A 19,677-nucleotide genomic window follows, 5' to 3' on the forward strand; every position below is an offset into this window, starting at 1 on the left:
AGCAAAGTGCCTACACACACCTGGGCAGGGAAGGCAAAGAGGGAGGGAGGGGAGCTGGGAAGGCTGCCAGCTGCAGCCTGAGGCAGCAGATGGAGATGCACTGTTAGGGTTAGAGAAGTGCAGTGAGTGGGAGGCACCAAAGGAGAGCTCAGGCATAGAGAAAGGGTGGAAACAGGGTGCAAAGGAAGAAAAATTCTCTTTGCAACTCTCCATAAGCACCAAGAATCCCAGGGCATTGGGAAGTTGTATTTGGTTTACATGGCAAGGTTCTTGTAATGGGGGCACTACAGAGAAGGCTTCTGTGAGGAGCTGCCAGAAGCCTCTCCCACGTCCAACAGAGCCAATGCCAGATGGTTCCTGGATGGACCCTCTGCTGGCCAAGGCCAAGTCAGAGATGGTAGTAATGACTCTGTTTTCCTCTGAAACAGGAAAAAAGTTCTTGTGAAACATTAACTATGGCCAGAGAAGAGAGGAGTGAGAATATGTGAGAGGAACGACTGTGCAGACATTGAGAGAAGGTGAGGAGAGAGGTCCTCCAGGTGCCAGGACTGACATTCCCCACACTGGAATAAGGGGATGCCTGAGGGGAGGCTGTGACCCCTTGGGAGGCCCCTGCTGGAGCAGGGTCCTGGCAGGGAGCTGCAGACCCATGGAGAGAAGAGCCCCTGCTGGAGCAGGTTTCTAGTAGGACTTGTGACCCTGTGGGAAACCCACAGTGGAGCAGGGGAAGGACTCCTCTCCCTGAGGAGAAAGCAGCATGAGAAATAATGTGTGATGAACTCACCATTAACCCCCACTCCTCAACTCCCTGCACCACTTGGGGGAGGAGATAGAGAATTGGGAATAAAGTTTAGCTTGGGAAGGTAGGAGGGGTAGGGAGAAGGTGTTTTTAGGATTTGTTTTACATATTATCCTGCTCTGATTTTGATTGCTAGTAAATTCAACCCAAGTGAAGTCTGTTTAGCTGGCGATGGTAAGCAGTGAGTGATCTCTCTCTGTTGTTATCTCAGCTCCTGAGCCTTTCCTTATGTTTTCTCTCCCCTGCCCATCTGTGGGGGGAAGTGACAGAGCAGCTTTGGTGGGCACCAGGCATCTAGACAGGGCCAACCTGCCAAGAGGTCCAGCTGTTCCATAAGGAATAGAGTAACAAAGGGGCATGGCTATTCCACTGTAGAGCGCAGGCCATGGATAGCTGGAAACCTTCTCCTGGGGTAAGATCTGCTTAAGGCCTCTCAAACAGACATAATAGTTGCAGCCAAAAACTCATTTCATATTCCTTTCAGGTGGGCCCTGCAGCTCAGGGCCTAGGATGACTGAGCTGTTTGATGTTCTGCTCCCAATGAAAACTGGATCTATTCTATCAGGTCCAAAAGAAAAAACTTTTTTCTTGATCAAAGAAAACAAACACACACAAAAAAGACCAAGAAATAAACAAAGGATGAACATTTGAACCCAGACCTATCTTCCTCAGGTAGTGTGGTGTTCAGAGCTACTGTTGTGCTGGAGGTTACATGATTCTGTGGCATCATGGTGGTGCCAGGTCAGAGCAGAGCAGGAGCCCTTTTAACTCAAAAGTATGGCTCAGAGAGGGGCTGATTCCAGGTACCTCCGCCGATTACTAAAGTCTACAAGGTGATGGTCAGAAATTATATGCTCTGGTTACCCCATTTGTCTTCTCCTGCATCTCCTGGTCTGGGTAACTGGATACCTGAAGAATGAGCTTTGAGACACACCCCAGAACTCAACCATTACAATGCATTACACATAGCAGTCATATCATGGGGCGTTACATGTATCCACAGTACCTTGTGACTGGCCTTTGCAACTTGGAATCTCAGGAATCAGGTCTCCAGCCCTGATTGGCCAGCCCAATTTTCTGGCCACAGGCTGACATCCATCAAATCACCTCCTGGAACTGATGAATCCAACAGTTACAGTCATTAACACGCTACCTACCCTGCAGCTGGGTCTTTCTGGGGCTGACATTTGAGAGTTGCAGCAAGAATGACGACAGCACAAATTTCAGATTTGGCAGAATGGTTCAGAAACATCTGCCCAAGGCTTGTAATTTACACTTCATGACCTAATTTACAGTTGGTAAGGGGAAACCCAGTGCAACTTGCTTGTCATATCTTCCACTTAACTATGTCACACCAGAAAAAGAGAAAACTTAGAAATTACATTAATGCAGCATAGATGAAACAGAAAGTAACCAGCTCACATCAGGACAAGTGAGAGAAGTTCACAGCTTTTTTGTGCCACCTACTATTTGACTTCAGGGAAATGATGAAGCTGTCAGATCTTCCTGAACAGCCTATGCCAAACCTCAGTTACTCTGGCTGAAGGAAAAGAAACAATAGGCTGCAAGAGCTCCCTTAGTCTGGAAGATGTGTGGGGCCCAGGAATAAATTTCGAGTTCCTGTTCTATGTTAGAACTGTGGTTTTGTGCAAGAGTCATATCTGTTTCACTCTTGCAAGGAACCCCAAGACAGAGAGGGAGAAGAAAGGGACATTCTCAGAAGAAAAAGAAAACCTGAACACAATCCTGCAGGTTATTCAACCAGTGTAAAACACCTACTTTTATTCCACACCCTCCAGATAATAAAGCTCAATTAGTCTCAACTATCTCATTCATGAGCACTTCTGAAGGCACCATTCTGGGGCACTCAGAACTAGAGGAACTCAAAGCTTAAAGAGATCAAGTAGACTCGTATACCACATATTCAAAACACTTTTCCTATGCTCTTCAGTTCAAACTGACATAGAAAATTAACAGTACCCTCAAACATCTATCAAAGCATTAAAGGCAGGCACCATTTTGTTATTCTACTTCCCCACTGCAATTAATTTGGAAAGCATGAATATTATTGCAACAGTGCCACAGTGCTTTCTTCCCATGAAGAAATCTGTCTTTAGTGGAAATCTGCAAGGAATGGCCTAACTAGCCTGTGTGAAACACAGCCTGAAGCCATGCACAACGTGGAGATTAAAGCTCCCAGAGCAGTGAATGAGGCACGGTTCACATTTAGATGTCACAGTAATCCTACACCAAATTGATTATGTGGTCATAAACCTAAGTGCCAAGACAAAACAGCTCCAATGACAGTGTGCTTATAGCTTCCTTTCCCTCCCCTCCCCCAGCTTTGTCAGGCCTCTGAAATCCTAGCATTCACATCTTAAACCAGAAAAAAACATTCCCTCTGCTATTCCTTCAGTGCCAGACCTGGGACCCACGCACTCCAGAGACCAGACACGGTCCAGCAGTGTGCTGGCGTGTGAGCTGGCACAGCCGGAGCCACCGGCACTGCCACGCTTCTCAGCTCCCGCTTGGGTTTGGCATCCTCGGAGCACTCTTGGTGGGGCTTGGCACTCACTCTGCCCAGCATCAATCGCTCCAAAGGATGCGTCCGGAAGGCAGCGCTGCCTTCCCAGCCCGGGAAGCACGGAGCTTTCCGCTGGGACCTCAGAAGTGTTCGCAGCACGTGCGGATGTTTACCGAGTAGCTCTCCTTCAGAATATGTCAAGGTGTATCAATGTGCAAAAGAATATTGATCACAGGAAAGAAAAAGAAACTCCTCATTTCAACAGATTTACTCCAGATGTGGTTCAGAACAGGTACATTTGCAAAACGTTTTACTGTCATTGTTCTGTTGAACAACACAAGTCAAGACATGGGTAACTGGAGACCCATCCCACAGTGCTGATGACTCCAGTCAGCTTTTCTTAGCAAGGGCCTGAAATCTGATATCATCAGAGCTGGACTGTTTCTTCTTCTCTTTTGCTCTTTATAAAACCTTAATTTATGTGCTGCAACTGCACTCATATGTATAGGGAATATATACACACACACACACATATATAGGGAAGTTATCCCAAAGAGCAACATTTTTACGAGAAGAAATTAATCTCTCCTTGCACTTCAGTATGACACGGTCAAAGGGAGCAGTGTATCAAGCAAAATTTAAAAGTACTTTTCAAAAAAAGTCCAAATCACTATGCTTTGACTTTTAAATTTCTCAATGAAATAATAAAAAAACACAGCCAAAAATATGAATATAAAGCAATTTTAATTTTCCTCTAGATATTTATATCAAAGAAATAATACTCATGTCCAAGTACTGTACATACAATATCTTCCTTATAAACTCTGTAGTTTAAAACACATGTACAAAATTGCACATTGCAGTTTGCAAAAAATCATAAATACATTTTTGCATGTAAACAATTCCAGCACAAGGATCAATGTTATACATTCCAAAATGTCTAAGTGTCTGCTCACAAACAAAAACAAACAAAAACCCCACTGTGATCTCCATAAAGGTTCTAATGTTACAAATCAATCAATAACAGATTTCTAACTGATATACTACACACAGGGATACATAAATGAGCACAAGGCAAGTCGCCTTTTAGTCATTAAGTTCTTAAGACAGAGGCTTGGAATACAATCCTGCTGCCATTTAAACCCACGGTATCCATCCCACAGTATTTAGTGGTAGCAGCATTGAGTTAATTTTTCCAAGATTGCCAATTGCAGTATGCCTTACTTTCAATTCTCAAACAAGTTGGCTACCACTGAACAGTAGGAATTTTAAAATTATTGTAAACACAGTTATCACTGTTGTATATTCAGAAAGTTACAGTATTCTCCTAAACACATCACTAATTTAAGAAAATGTTTTACATTTAATCAAGTGCAAGATGCCCACTAGTATTGTCCACTTTATCTGAGAAATAAGTATTTTGAATATAATACAGTTAGTAAAAGTAATGTAAAAAATTACAATGGACATAATCCTCAGTTGTTAAGCCCTGTAGCTTGTTTACATTTTAAAAAATCACTGCATCAGAAAAAAGGTCTCAGAAGTGTCCTTTAAAATCTCTCCTGACCAAATCCAGCAAATGAGTAGCTACTCAATTTTGTTTCACTATTATCTACATCTGTGTGCAAAGCCCTTGTCAGCATACCTGTTTGAAGACTTCGCAAAATCAATCAGGTTCATTATATCCATACAGAGTTATTTGTTTTATTGTCTGTTTTAGGTTGCTTTTGTGTGGGTTTTTTTGTTTTTCATTTCTGGTTTGTTTTGTTTTGTTTCATTGGGGTTTTTTGTTTCATTGGGGTTTTTGAATCTATTCACATGCTGCAATTTTATAAAATTCTACCAAAAGCAGGGATTTTTAAAGGGTTTCTCAGAGGCTTCCTCTGTGCCAGCTAATTAAGTAAGGCAGAATAAGAAGGTACACACAAACCCAACCTTTAAAAAAACCCACGAAAGGATGTAGACAGACGCCCACCCACCAACTAGTTGCATGTAAGCTGCTGGGAGAGCAAAGATCAGCTTGAACTGCTCTACTTCCACCTTTGATTTTGAAGAGCTACCCTGAAGGAGAAAGTTTCAGTGCCGTGCCTGAAGGCCTATGAAGAACCAGCTTGGACTGAAGAACTGTAGGAAGCAGCAGTTTGCTCACACCTCTTTTGGACAGAAAGAGAGCTTGGAGATGCTGGTGGTGACACAGCAGGGGGGGATTCTTGCCTTTACAGGAAATCCCTTATTCTGTTAATCAGCATGTTGCATGAATCCCAGTAATACTACCAGCAGCCCAGCCCATGACATTGCAAGGTATTGTGATTATAGTAATGCAGACCATTAAGAGTTTTCTGCATCACAGAAGCTCAGCAAGAACCAGAAACCACCAAGGGCTTGCAAAGCTGGGTCCTATTGCCCAAGACCTGTCCTTTATCTGATGGGAGTTAGTTCCTCTGTTGAACTGACAGAAAGACATACTGCACGAAGAATGATTAATTTAATCTTTCCCAGTCTGCACCTAACTGGAGCTACTCCTTTCTAAGTGGATCTCTTTTAAGTCATACAAGATTAGCCATCACAAGTACCACACAGTGAGGGCACATGTGTGGTTCCCCAAACCTCAGAAAGATTTTTCAGTGCAGGCAGAAACTGCAGGAAAAACAAGCCAACTTTAGATGAGACACTATAGGAAAGAGAAACTGCCCTGGAAGATTGCTACAACTTCACAGTTGTGCTACAACTTCACAGATGGAAAAATGCAGAAAGCTGAAGAGCTACTTCACCAGAAGACTTATTCAGCAATACAGACCCAGCTGCCTTTCCTGGTAAGATGCTGCACTGGGAGTTTAAGAATTACCTTCAGATATCATTAAATAGAGGTAACCTTACAGATTGAATTTTAAGGCCATGGAGGCTCAATTCCCTTCACAGCAAGATACTCCTGGTACTGACACCTCTTTAATCTCTCTACCCTTCTCCCCCTTCTCTCTTGCTGTCCTTAAGAAGCCAGTATTTCTGATTAGGAAGAGTGGGAGTGGCAAAAATCAGTGGCTAAATTTTGGTGTGCAAGACTATGCAGACTTGCCTATCATTTTCTATTTAAAAGTCAGGAATTGCACAATACTATATTGCAACATTTACTCCCTTCCCTTTGTCCTGTACAAAGTAGCAAAGCACAACCAAAGCAAAATCACTGTTGGGAGTGTTTAGATTGATGGCTCACATGTCAGAACTTCACTAAGCATCTCTGTAATTAACAGCACTTTGCAACAAAGCAAAACAATTCTCCAATATATACTTGTGTTGGACCTTTTGTTTCAGGGTTTGGGTTTGATTCTGTTGGTTTTGGTTTGGTTTGGTTTTTTTTTTTTTTTTTCCTTGGGGAGCATGCGGGAGAGTTAACAAATCCTGAATATTTAATCTGTTACACGTGTAGGAATGCTCAAGGGGCTCGCAAGAACTTGTTTTGCTGCACATTGAGCAACACCACATGGCAAAGCCTTGAAATTAGAGCAAATGCTTGAAGACAGGGCGTAGCTGCCTTTTGGAGCTCGTCCTTCATGGGCTGCATTTTATTAGAGAGCAGACCTTTGCATCACCAGTCAGCATGCAGACCTGGGCTTTACTTGATGACATTTCAGCATGGTGGTTGCCATGGCTTTAAATAAATAAGGGTAAGTGTGAAATCACTAGTCATCAGGCCAAACAGGCAGGGGCACAGTTTCTAAAGAAGAGACATTTAGAAGACACTTATGCAGTAATAACAAAACAAAGTAAGTTTAAAAGCATTCTGAAGAGCAGTCCTAATTATCTGCTACTTAAACATAAAACACATACTACCATTAAATACTGTTTCAGAGATAAGTGTTCTTTTTCCCTTTGATTCAGTTTTTTTTCTCCTTCCTGGTGCTGCTAACTTCAACCATCATCTCTAACTACTACAAGGGGGGAAAGGAATAAAGAAGTAAACTTTATTAGACACTATTGGCCTGCTGGGAAACTGGTATCATACCATGTGGACATACCAGTTTGTATGATTATTTCACTTATAGCGTGCACACAAAGACTGTCAAAAATCACAATGATCTACAATACCATTTTAGTAACTGGCACAAAATGGTTTGGATTGATAAAAACACTTTGGCAGCATTTTAGGAATCCCTATTCTGAAGGTGTCATCTTGCAGACCATAAATAGGTGTCCTAGCTACTTATGGCCATAACTTAGGTGACATTAGATATAACAAGAACATTTAACTCCCTAATAGTACTTCCTCACTAATTCTGTCACCCTCCTGTGAAGGATGTTAAAAGACAGAATGGTAAAAGTTGGAAAAATCCAAGAATTCAAACTCTGTCTCTACTTGTGAAGAACAGCAAGTTATATATCAGTATCTTCTACTGCTCTCTTTCATAGCTGTTACTAGGGAAAAAGAAGGAGACTATCCAAAATTAATTCTCTGGAACAGCATACTAACTTTATTTGACATTACTCCATTGCTTGTGTCCTGCTTTACAAGAAAATCTGAGGATTTATGAAACAGAGGTGTGGGAAAGATTGTCAAATTCAGTATGCTATCTTTCAAATTACTCAGCATGTACCAGAAGACTTCAGTTAGTCATTTAGTTTAAAACAGTTAGTTCTTAAAGATCAGTTTTCCCTATGAGGCAGGAGGGACACATCCCTTGGGGCAGTGGGAAGCTCTCTGAAGAGGACAAGAAAATGGTATCAAACAACTCCTAAGAGTTCAAGCTATTGGTCATGATTTTTCACCTCTTCAGACCATTGTTTAAGAACAGGCATGCAGTGAGAAGCCTGACTCTTAACAGCTTCAGCTTTCTTCATCTATGACAGAAGTAATACCACAATTGGACAACCACTGATTTAAACTGAACAGTTGCAAGACACACTTCAAGGTAGTTATTAGAAAGGTTTTCAAATTTATTCAAATAAATTTTGAGATAATAGTAAAACAGGACTCAACCTAAAAAAGTAATTGAACTTGCAAAACCAAAACAGAGACTGCAACCAATGATCTTTCTCTTCCCCTTTGTATGGGATGGGAGTCTGTTACTGATCTCCAGCAAGACAGCTCTCCAAGGCTGCATGGACGCTATTTAGGTGACTTACAATTCCATCCACACTTGGTTCTTAAACAGTAAGTAACAGTAGTAGTAAATTTTATCAGCAGTGTGCTAAATATCAGAATCTAGCAGTGTATTAGTGCACAGTGAACTGGTCATATCTATTATCTCCATGTCAGCAAGGCTTCAAACCCAACCATCACTTCAAAGCATTCCTACAGAAATGGTCATTCTTTAGTCAGAATATTTAACCAGAACATTTACTCCTCAAACTATTGCAGACCCTGTTTGTTACTAGTACTAGAAATTGAAAGCAAAGCTCAATTTACAGCTAGCTATGCTATGGACAGAGACAAAAAAGCAAACATCACGTAAGCCATTATTTAGGGTGACTACTTTAAAACGTTATTTATGATAATCATCATTTAACCTTGTAGTAAACGACTACACATGAACTGCAGCATTTCAGATAACATTAAGGCTAAATGTGACTTCAAAGTAAGTTCTCTTTTTGTGTTAAATTTAGCATTGCAAAGCTTGACAGTCCTCCAATTTGACTGGAAATCTAAAAAATCACCTTGTGATCACACAGGGAAATGCAGCTTAGTCTTCTTCTGGAAGAATCTGACCACAACAAAAGCATATGAAAAACCCCACTGTGTACTGTTGCAGCTAAGGAAATCCCAATTCCTTCCTTTGGCCATCCCCTTCTCTATGCATGATGGTGTCTAGACACAACACCTCAACATGCGTTTCCAGGTATCTGTGCTTCAGAAGAATTAGTTCATAAAGGCTGGATTTGCTGTTTCTTCAGTTAGTCCTCACTGACTTGAGAGGATACCGCACAAGCAGGACTCCAGCACAAGAACTCATGTCCCCTGCAGACACAAGATCAAGATTCAGAGTTTTTACATCGGTAACATACTTTTGTCAAGACTACTCAACTGAAAGTTGCATTTCAATACACAGCACTGGTGTGAAGATACAGATCCTACATTGGTTTCCTTCCTCCCCACCACTGTTTCCCCAGTGGGATGCTTCAAAGACAACTAGAGCAAGGCATTCTGACTGACCATTTGAAGCCAACTGTTTCAACATCCAAGCAGAGATCTGGTTTGTGACTATGGTGATGCAGAAAGTAAGCCTTCAGGTATGCAATAGCTTAGGAAAAAGTGCTTCCAGACTAAGGCAAACAGCAAGGATCAATGCCCGAAGCAAGGCAACAGGATGGTACCTTGGGAAGCTAGTCTCATTATGATTTATGTGAATACATTTCTAGATTCTTAGCAACACACAAACAACAGCAGGTTCTCCACTGTGCACTCACTGTTGCAGCATTTCTCAGAAACCTACATTTAGCTTGTCACACATGACCAGTTCATGGAGAAGTTGCTTCTGTCCCGCCTCCAAGCTACTGAGTCGTTATGAAGAGAGAAGTTTCACAGCAAAACAGCTGCAAGACACTTCAGAGGATAAAAAGAGACAGATCTCTGAAACACTGGAGAGGAGTAATCATGAATTACTAAAACCTCTTGTCCCCCATAATTTACCTTAAAGGCCTGAGTCTCCATATATCCAGATTTAATTCAACATCTTCATAGTAAAGTTGCACCATGTGCGGCAAGATTAACAAGGCTCTTACAAACTTCAGATTCTGCCCTCTGTTACAAGAACATTTATCATTCTTCATCAGATACACTAAACCCTGATTGCAAGTGACTGTGGTGTGAGATGTTAGGATGTTAACTCATCCTTCTCACACCACAGTTTGCAGGATTACTATGCACTGTGAAAGCTTTCTGTCCAAGATTTTTTCTGCTGATACAGGTCTTGCCAAATACTGAAAGAGGTGAATCCCTGACAGACTTTACTGTCCACCTCTGCTGGAAGATGAGCAGTGACTACAGAGTCACTACAGCAGTCACTACTGATCAAAAGAAGTGACCAACAAGCATCAAAACAGGATAAGAACTCTTCAACACTCATTCTTACAGTAAAACTTCAAACAAAAAACTGGGAAAATGGAAGTGATTTTGTACTAATCAAATATGTACACAGATATGTCATACTCCAATTTGTCTACTTGCTAAACATAGAAACTTGGAGAATCAAGTAAGAAAAGAGCAAAATTATCCAGCAGCAGTTACAGCTGCATATATGAATAAATGAAAATGTTACTCATTGCTTTTCCTTTTTTAACTTGCACTCCAGAAGCAGGACACATAAAATGCATCAAAGAATGACCTATGTTACAAGCAGATGGGTTTTTTCCTTTTGCATATTAATCTCAGATATAGGAAAATTTTCTCTAAGAAGCTGCTAGATTCAAACAGTTAAGACTCCAGTTATGGCAACCAAGATGTTTTCTTTCAGCACAACTAGTAATTCAGACCTGGCATGCACCTGTACTTCAGACACTATCAAAAAATACTATTCAGTATTTTGGGAACCATCAATTACTTATATAACTGATTAAAAATTAGTTGCCAAATCAATTTCCACTTTAACAGCCGCAGAATGCCTCAGGGCTTAACCTGGGGAGGTCACTCCTTTGTCGAAGGTGAAACAGAGAGTCAAGCAGATATTTAAAGGAATGAAGGATGCCTCATGACCCTTTCTTCTGTAAAGATACATATACAAACCAAGATGACAGAGAACTGTCATAGAGCCACCCTTGATCTCAAATAGAGCATGATAGTCAGTAGTGACTACTGACATAGTCAAGAGTCAAGATATGTCGAGATATTTACCTTTTGGAAGACCATCAAAGTCTTATAACAGAAAACATGACCATCACCACCAAAATCGCTCCTCACCATGATAAGGACTTGTGTCCAAACACCTATGATTCTCAAAGTATGCAAAGTATTTGCTTTTGGAAAGGCTCTCCAAACACACCAAATGGGCTCAACCTGGAATCACATTAAGTTTTAAGAACAACTCACCAGCTACTTGAACCTGTTTGGAGACCTTGTGATTGCAAGAGACTTCACTACACTGGAGACCAAACCAATTAACTTTCATAGCAATGGCATCATTTGAGTCAGTGTTATCAGAGTGGTTTTCTTGCACTCACACCAAGCAGAGCCAGATCTGATGGGGGCTCCACTCTCTGCCCAAGGAAGGACTGAACGAGTCTTCTCTTACTGAAAACATTCCCCCTCCTATTTCCCAAGACAGAAAAGATCTGATAACAAGTCAAATAAATCATATCCGTACATGAATCGAACCCTTTTGCTGTAGCACCTAAATAAGAAGGCACTTCACATCTAAACAAAGATACTGGTTCAAGTACATTCAAAAATTGCTGGGCAAAAAACAATATGCACAGGAGCAAGCATCCAGCAAACAAAACAGACAAGGGAGGAGACTATTTAGTATCCAGAGCAGATTACATATGGGGCAAAGAAATAAAGAGGGACGTTTGTCATGGGTTCACATCTGGACTGAAAACCAGATTGGAAGGACATGAGGGTAGCCTGCAAATCAAGCCAGGCAGCATGAGTCTTTGCAAAGACTAGAAAATAGCGTGCACAAGTATAATAAAGCATGGTAGTTTTGGAGAATGAAAAAAAATGCTAAAAAGCACTGAGCTAACAGTGAACATAACTTTTATTTTGGGATTTAAATTTTTTTGTTTGCTTTTTTTGAGTTTTGTTTTTGAGGGGTTTTGGTAGTTTTCTTTTTTTTTTTTTTTTCCCTTACAGTAACACACAGCCAGTTTGCTTGGAGTTACTGAAAAGGAGCTACATGAATGCAAATCATATAAACAGTCTGAAAATTTTTTACCCAGTATCTATCTTTTAATGTCTCACAGTGACCAAAGTTTTTGGCAGAAAATCAAAAAACCTAAAAGACACATATGTTTAAAAACAAACTGAAGAAAAAAAGGCAGACAAAATAGAGAAGCCATATTTAAAGGTTTAGGAACACTGCAGGGCTAAAGGCCAGAGTATTGAGATGTTTTAGAAGACAGGAACAATCAAGTCTAACAGCTGCAGCAGATAAGTACTCCTGAGTCTTTATATATTGGTTTAAAGTGTTAGGTGCTTTGGCTTTCCACTCAAATACCTGCAAAAAATGCAGCAACCTCTAGCAGAACCAGTCCAAGCAGGAAAAAAAATCCAACCACCCCAACACTATTCTCAAATTTTGGTCATGTCACTGTTAGATCCTGTTTCTCAGCCTAAATGCCAGATAAAAAAGGCATCTATGAAGGTAACTGATCACTCTACAGAAAACACATTTCTTTTGGACAAATCCACTACAAGAACAGTAGCCTCTGGCAGAGAGCTGGAGCTGCCAGCCTCACTAGTAATCTCTCATCAGTCATCACGGTGTGAGAGATGGCCTGTCACCACTTCTACCACTGAACAGATGTCAGCTACAACAGAAAGCAGGCTATCAAAGAAGTTACCACATGAGGTCTTTGATATGCTGGGTGTGAGACTGCTGTTGCAGAAAGTTCAAACTCAAGTGAGGTAATGTGGGGTGATTTTCAGCTTTAACATTACCATACTGGAAAGGGAGAGCTCATTATAACCCTGCTAGACTATAGCCCACTAGAGCCTTGCCCATGTCTGGGAAGGGGAACTGCAGTGATTTCCCATGCCTTATGGATCCCCCATGTTGCTTGGATATTGCTAATTTATTATGAGCAGAAATTACAAAGTAAGTAAAGAAGTATTGCACGGCTGCATTTATCGTTTTCCTGTGTTCTACCACAAGATCTTTACCTAGCCCTATACTCACACTCATTTAGAAAGACAAGGACCAAAATAGAGGTGCTCACCCAAAAATTCTTATGGTTTTTTTTTCCAGGATTCCCTAAAAAATCCCCACCTCATTACATATGCAGTAAAGTATCTCACACCTACCAGGCAGCTTTACCTTTCTCACTAGGGAAAAGTGTGAAGTGTGGGGGAAAAGATGTTTTTTATCAGTTTCTCCAGACTTGCAGCATCTTTGCAGAAGGATGACTACCAAAGAAAAAAAACATTTTCCACCCAGTTATTATGTAACAGGCAGTGCTACAGACTGTATGCAGTATGGTTCAGAATGCCCCTAAGAAGTCTTTGAACCTGTGTTAAGATCAAAATTTTTTTAATCTGCTCATTAGTAATTCTAACAGCAGAATGTACTGTTACAGGCAATCATTTCAACCACCAAAAAGGCTCTGGTGACATGATCAAACAGTTACACAATGATTAATATGGCTTCTACCTAATTTGCATATGCATTAAGAAAAGAAATATCCTCGGAGCCATCTCAGCTACAGTAACAGCGTAACTACGCATTCTCATATAACTTCATACATGTGCCAGGAAAGACTGCACTAAAAGGAAAAGCTCATACACTTGATTGCTGCAGCTCAACTTTCTGAAGAGATAGCACTCACATATCCCCAATAAAAGCATGAAAAACTGTGAGTCTATCCCATTCTTACTGGATTTCAGCTGTAGCCTTCAGAAGAGGTAAGAGATGTTTACCAGCTCCTGAGAGGCTCTAACAGATCTGTACACAGAGAGATGTCTATGCCCTGTTGGCTCCTCATACGATTACCCCTTTTCACCAGCTGGCACAGACACGTATCCCCATGAAAGATTTGCCTCTGAGTTCAAGCAGAGTTTTTAGCACAGTTTCAGCGAGGGAAGAGGGCCCCACACTGCAGCTGGATCTGCTCAGGAGAAGCCGTGCCCTCCCCCAGCGGCAGGGCCGGCCCGCGGCTCCGCACAGAGGGGCTTCTGGCGAGGTGACCGTCACACTCCCACAGACCCTTCCCACCGCACCATTGCCACAGGGCTCGGCAGCGCTGCGCTAGCGGCTAGGCTCAAAATACACAGGTGCAGCAGAAGCATGGAAGGCAGTGGCACCGAGCAAGGGACCTAAAGCTTTCAAAAACTTATTGAGGATTATGTCTAATCAGAAGAAATAGTTCCTTTGCTATACTCTTCTACTAATAAATTCTCGACAAAGAAATAAATCACACCGAATCCTCCCAACCAGAAAAACACTTCACATTCTAGCATTGACTCTGTCTCTGGAGTATTGCAGGAAGTTTCTTTAGAACAAAGTAGACCAAGAAGCAAGATACACAGATTTCTACTGAAAAATAAATCTAGTTCTCCATAATATTTCTGTGATTTATTCAGACAGAATACAATGGAATTATCACCTTTACAGCTAACCCACCCCAAATCTGAGCCCTTTTCTGTATAGCACTGAATTGTTACTATACTGTGGAAAGAGCACGCACTACTGGAATGTACACAGTGAAGGAAAAAAAAAGTAAAGCTCTTTTTGCCAAAGTAACCATTTTCTCTGCTAACGTGTTATCTAGAAAAATAAGGTCTAGGCAACGTCCAAAAAGTGTTCAAGTTTCAATAAATAACTATCAATGCCCCAAGTTTGCACTGGCACAAGAAATATGGAGCATACAGGTTTAGAAAACTATTTTCCTATGACTGAGTCAGCAACGCATTTCAATCTGCTTTAAGATTTACAACAAAAATCAGTTCCCTCCAGGGTTCGATTTGAAAATCAAAGCCATGTAAGTGCAAGAGCACCCACACAGCTGTCTTAACTCTCAATGGCAAATTAAAGCTCTAGAGAAAGACAGTATTTTAAAAAAGGTTCTTTATCAATACCAAGAAAATATACATAGCCATATTATGTTTTAAATATATATATACACGCACATCTTTTCAAAAGGTACGATTCTGGCTATTTTTCTTTAAGTTTGAAAAGCTTATCCATTGCTATACAGTTCAGTAAGGTGTATTAGGAAACACACGTTTTATATCCCCCATGAAAATAAAGTTGAATCTTTCTGTAAACAGTAATTTTCTTATTTTCGGAAATCTCTACAGACCTCAAGTACTTCACTGAAAAATTAACAACCACCTGCCCCAGAACCACCCACGGAGACCCTCGCTGCTGAATGCGACACGGACAGAACTCGGGAAACGCTTAGCAACACCCGGCTCCCGCAAGAAAACGCCTTCTCCGGGCGCAAATAAATAATAATAATAATAATAATTAATAATAATAAAAATAATAATAATAGCAGAAGGGCGGCAGCAGGCGCGCACCTTGGCCCCGCGGTGCCCCCGGGCGGGCTTGGGGCCGGGGCCGGCGGGGTGTCCCTCCTCAGCAGGCGCTGGTCTCCGGCGCGGCGGCGGCCGCCTCGGGGGGAGTCTCCCGCGGCTGGGCGGCGGCGTGAGGAGGAGGAGGATGCCCGGCGGCGTTGATGTGGCAGCCAGAGGAGAGGTGGCTGCGGACGCGACCCTGCAGCTGGGTGACCTGGGCGCGGAGGAGGTTGGCGGTGGCGGCCAGCTCGGCGTTCTGCCCCTTGAGCGCCTTCACCTTCTCCTCCAGCCGGGCGATGCGCTCCAGCTTCCGCCGGCGGCACTTGGAGGCGGCGATGCGGTTTCGCAGCCGCTTGCGCTCTGCCTTCAGCCGCTCCTGGCTCTCCGCGTCCAGCGGCGACAGCGACGGCGGCGTCGGCGCGCTGCTGCCACCCTCCCCGCCCGCCGACGGCGGGACCTCGGGCACCGTCTGCGGCTCCTCCAGGGACCGCGCCGGCGGCAGCCGGCCGCTCCCCAGACCCGCGGCTCCGAAGGCCAGGCCCGGCGGCGGTGGCGGGGCGGAGGCGGAGGGGTAGGCGCTGCCCGAGGGGCTCAGCGGCCCGGCGGGGTTGAAGCCGCTCAAGTTGGTGTAGACGGCCGGAGGATCGGCGGCGGCAGCGGCGGGGGCTCCCGGTGGCCCCGGGCGGGCGGTGCAGCAGGGTCCCGGCGCGGAGAGCGGCGGCGGCGCCGTCAGGAGCTGGTTCTGCTTGTGCAGGTCAGCCAGGGCCTTGACGAAGCCGTCGGCGAAACCCTCCTGTTCCTGCGTCACCGGCTGCCGGTAGAGGAACGGCCCCGCCGCCGCCGCCCCGCCGCTCCCCGCCCCGGGCGGCGTCGGCCCCGGGCTGCCCGCGCCCAGACCCGCGCCCCCCTGGATCAGCAGCTGCTCCAGGTCGGCGGCCGGTGGCAGCTTCAGCAGCGGCAGGTCCGCAGCCGACCCCAGCGCGGCCTCTGGGCCGCCGCGGGCCGCCGCCGCCCCGCCGCTGCTCCCCGTCTCCGCGGAGCCCGCGGTGGGCGGCGGGGCGGCGGCGGCGGCGGGCGGCGGCGGCAGCAAACGCAGAGCCGCCGCGCTGCCGCGGGCGCCGGCAGGCGGGCGAAGGGCGAAGGGCCCCGGGAGCGGCGCGGGGGCGGCAGCCGGCAGGTCCCGCTTCTTCCCGGCACTCAGCAGCAGCTTCTGCCCCGCCGCCGCATCGGCTCCAGGTCCGCCGGCGGTACCGAAACCCGGCAGCGGCACGAAGTCGGGCAACAGCTCCAGTCCTTCCTCGGGGTAGAACGGCGCCTCCATCTTCACGGCGGATCGCCCGCTACGCCCGCCGCTCATGCTGCCGCCCTCGCCGGCCGGCGGCGGCTCCGGCGCGGGGCGGGCCGGGCTGGGCGGCTGCTCGGCGGGGCCGGCCGCCCTCGGCTGGCAGCGGGGACTGAGCCGCCTCCCGGCGCCGCCGGACCCGCGCCACGCCCCGGGTCCGCTGCCCGCCCCGCCGTCGCCGCCTCCCTGCTGCCGCCGCCGCCGCCGCCGGTCCCCCCCGCCCGCTCCTTCCCCCGCCCGCCGGGCTTGCGCGGAACGGCTTCCCGGTGGGGTGTCCGTGGGGAACCCGCGCTGCTCCTCCCTCTCGGAAACTCGCCCCGCGAGTGCGGTGTGGGAAAGAAGGCAGTGCTGGAGCCTTCGTACGGGAACGGGGGGGTTTTCTCGGGGCCATCACTCCGGCCCGGGGACCGGGAGTCCTCAGGAGGAAAGCGAGCAAGAGCATCGCGTGGCGGCTGCTGGGGCAGGTGTGGTGCGTTCAGTCTGTGATGGATGGGCACAGGATAGTGCAGGTGTCGAGGACTAATGATTCTCGACAACACGGTGCTGGGAAGTCTTACAGGAAGTGCTTGGCCGTCAGGAAACACGCCAAGTAGTCAAACTAAAAGTCACTCAGAAGATGGACACGAATTTGATGTGGCCTTTTTTTCCTGGGGGGAGGAGGAAGTTAAGAAAAAGGATTTGAAACATCCTAGACATATTTCCAATATTTTCAAAATTACTGAAATGTGAATATTTCAGTTTGGGCGTTGTATTTATTTTTTATCTTTAGTCAAGACGATTCCCTCTGCCCTTCTCCAAGTTTGTGAAATTCTTACGGGATGAGGAAATTTCTTTCCATACAGTCTTTTATAAATCCCTTTTGCTTCAGGATACCTATGTGATCCTGACAGAGCTACTGAACACTCTCCTTTAAGTCTTTAAAATCAGCTTGGTGACTGATGGTCGCAGTGACTCATCTACACATTCACCAGATGTCTTCATCTGTGACGGACCCCCTCAGTTAGGTGTCACCTTCTGCAACCTACTCATGCTTTCATGCTTTCTCCCCAGGCATTTACTTCCTATATATCAAGACCATGTGCCTCTTCTCACAGTGTCTAGTGAAGTTGCTGAGTTCTGCTCTTAGCGTCGTGATCTATATGGCCATGCTGTGCCTAGGTTCATTCCAAAACCAGCAGTGGAGGAGGACATGAACAGTGGTATCAAGTGCAGGACTTTGACTCAGAATCCCTCTTCAGGTCCATAGGAGAACTGGAGTCTAGGTGCACTGACTAAGGCCTCGATGACCCTGACTCAAGTACTTTGGGGCCCCTAATTCTCACGTATGGTGCAAGAGTTCCTTTTCAACACAGCCCAGCACCTTCAGTCCCTGCCTGGCTGTGTCACAGGTGTCGCTCTCTTCCGCTCCATCTCCTGGTTGAACCTTGGACCTGTGTTTCCAGTTCTATTACTGGCACCATCGCCTGCTGCTCCTACCTGAATTACCTGGGCGGACCTTGTACCTGGTTCATCACTTCACCTTGTGTGGGTGTGTCCATTAGTGTCTGCCTGGCTCTTGTGCTGCAGGACTCTGTCCAGGCTGATGAGCCTGGGCTTTGGCTCTGGTCACCTCTAGCTCATCTTGCCATGGGATGGCCTAGCCCTTCTGGTCCCTGAAGCTGTGGCAGAATTGCTGCCCAGAAAACTGGCAGCAGGAGGACGTGAGGGAGAAGAAAGTCATTAGGCAAAGGTCAGGGACAGAGGCATTCACATGGAAAGGAGAGGAGTAAGCATGTTTTTCTTGGTGAGGAAGGTAGTGCTAGAAAGAGCTTATTTTGGTTTTCATGTCTCTTGGCTGACCTAGCAAGAGAGGGAGCAGAGCTAACAGCGCTCAGCCAACACTGAGTACTGACAACAGCTCATGCGAGTGGCTTTGTGGAAGTATTGCTGAAGCTGCTGTACAGGCTTTTCTGTCATATTCCTGGACAAGCAAATGGCAGTGACTAGTACCTTCCATCAGCTGGGCAAAGAGAGCTGTCCAGGAAGAGAAGCCATAGCCACCAAGCTAAGGCAAATAAACCTTCTCTTTCCCTCACAAAGAAAGTGTAGAGGGGGAAAGTAGGCTGAGGAGAAAATTATGATCTTTGTGGGGTCAGAGAAAAAGCCATGGACGCTCACTTGGGTCTCACTTGGGATCATTGTCAGTGAATTTCTAGATATAATGTTACACTTGACTGGGGCGACCCTAAGGGTGGGTTACCTTGTCATTCCTATACAAAAACTGTCACTTATGTAGGACGGTTTTAGTTGTTGATCAAATGCAGAGTGAGCCCACAGAATGGGAACATGTCGACACTGCTTGAAATAAACTTATTTGTAACAACACATCGATTTGTTGAGAGATGTATCTACTGTTTGCTGATGTACCTGCAAACTACGTTTAGATGAGTGACACGGAGTTGTTTTACACGTCCTTAATGCAACTGTGTGTTATGGCAATGTGGTCTTCCCATTGTTTTCTTTTGCCTTTCCCCCGCTTCTCATTTATTTTTAATTTTTTTTTTAATTTTTCTCCCCGAAAAAAGTCAGACCCTCCCGCGGGGCTCACAGCGCCAGGTTCTTCCTGTCCCTGTGACAGCCGCGTTGTGCACACTCGTCCGTCCGACCGCACCCTGTCTGCCGGCTGGGACAACCATCCCTGGCCAGGACTTCGGGCATGGCGCGGCCGGAGGAGGCCCTGACGGGCTCCCCTCGGTGAAGGAAGGGCCGTAGCGCAGCCCTCAGTCCCGGGGTCTGAGGCGCTGCCCAGCTGTGGGTGCGGGCCGTGGGCGGCGCTGTGGGTGCGGGGTGTGGGCCGCTGTGCCCAGCTGTGG

The 19,677-nt window shown here is 45.5% G+C and overlaps 1 protein-coding gene across 1 annotated transcript; it reads right to left on the bottom strand.

Moving 5' to 3' along the window:
• Positions 1–4,048: 4,048 nt before the first annotated feature.
• Positions 4,049–19,522, bottom strand: LOC135460120 (transcription factor JunD-like). Its single transcript, XM_064736790.1, has 2 exons — positions 19,413–19,522; positions 4,049–17,180 (listed from the first exon to the last, which is right to left on the bottom strand). Exons 1-2 carry the CDS (start codon positions 19,520–19,522, stop codon positions 15,545–15,547), a joined length of 1,746 nt encoding a protein of 581 aa, XP_064592860.1. The 3' UTR covers positions 4,049–15,544.
• Between the last annotated feature and the right edge of the window lie 155 nt (positions 19,523–19,677).

This window comes from Zonotrichia leucophrys, chromosome Z, assembly GCF_028769735.1.
Source record: "Zonotrichia leucophrys gambelii isolate GWCS_2022_RI chromosome Z, RI_Zleu_2.0, whole genome shotgun sequence".
Taxonomy (NCBI): Eukaryota; Metazoa; Chordata; class Aves; order Passeriformes; family Passerellidae; genus Zonotrichia; species Zonotrichia leucophrys.

What these genes read in the sequence shown, in the direction of transcription:
- LOC135460120 (XM_064736790.1), bottom strand. Translation starts at nt 19,522, where the DNA reads ATGCCCGAAGTCCTGGCCAGGGATGGTTGTCCCAGCCGGCAGACAGGG. An exon ending in GACAGGAAGAACCTGGCGCT is followed by an intron (nt 17,181 to 19,412) that starts GTGAGCCCCGCG and finishes TCCCGTACGAAG; the next exon opens with GCTCCAGCACTGCCTTCTTT.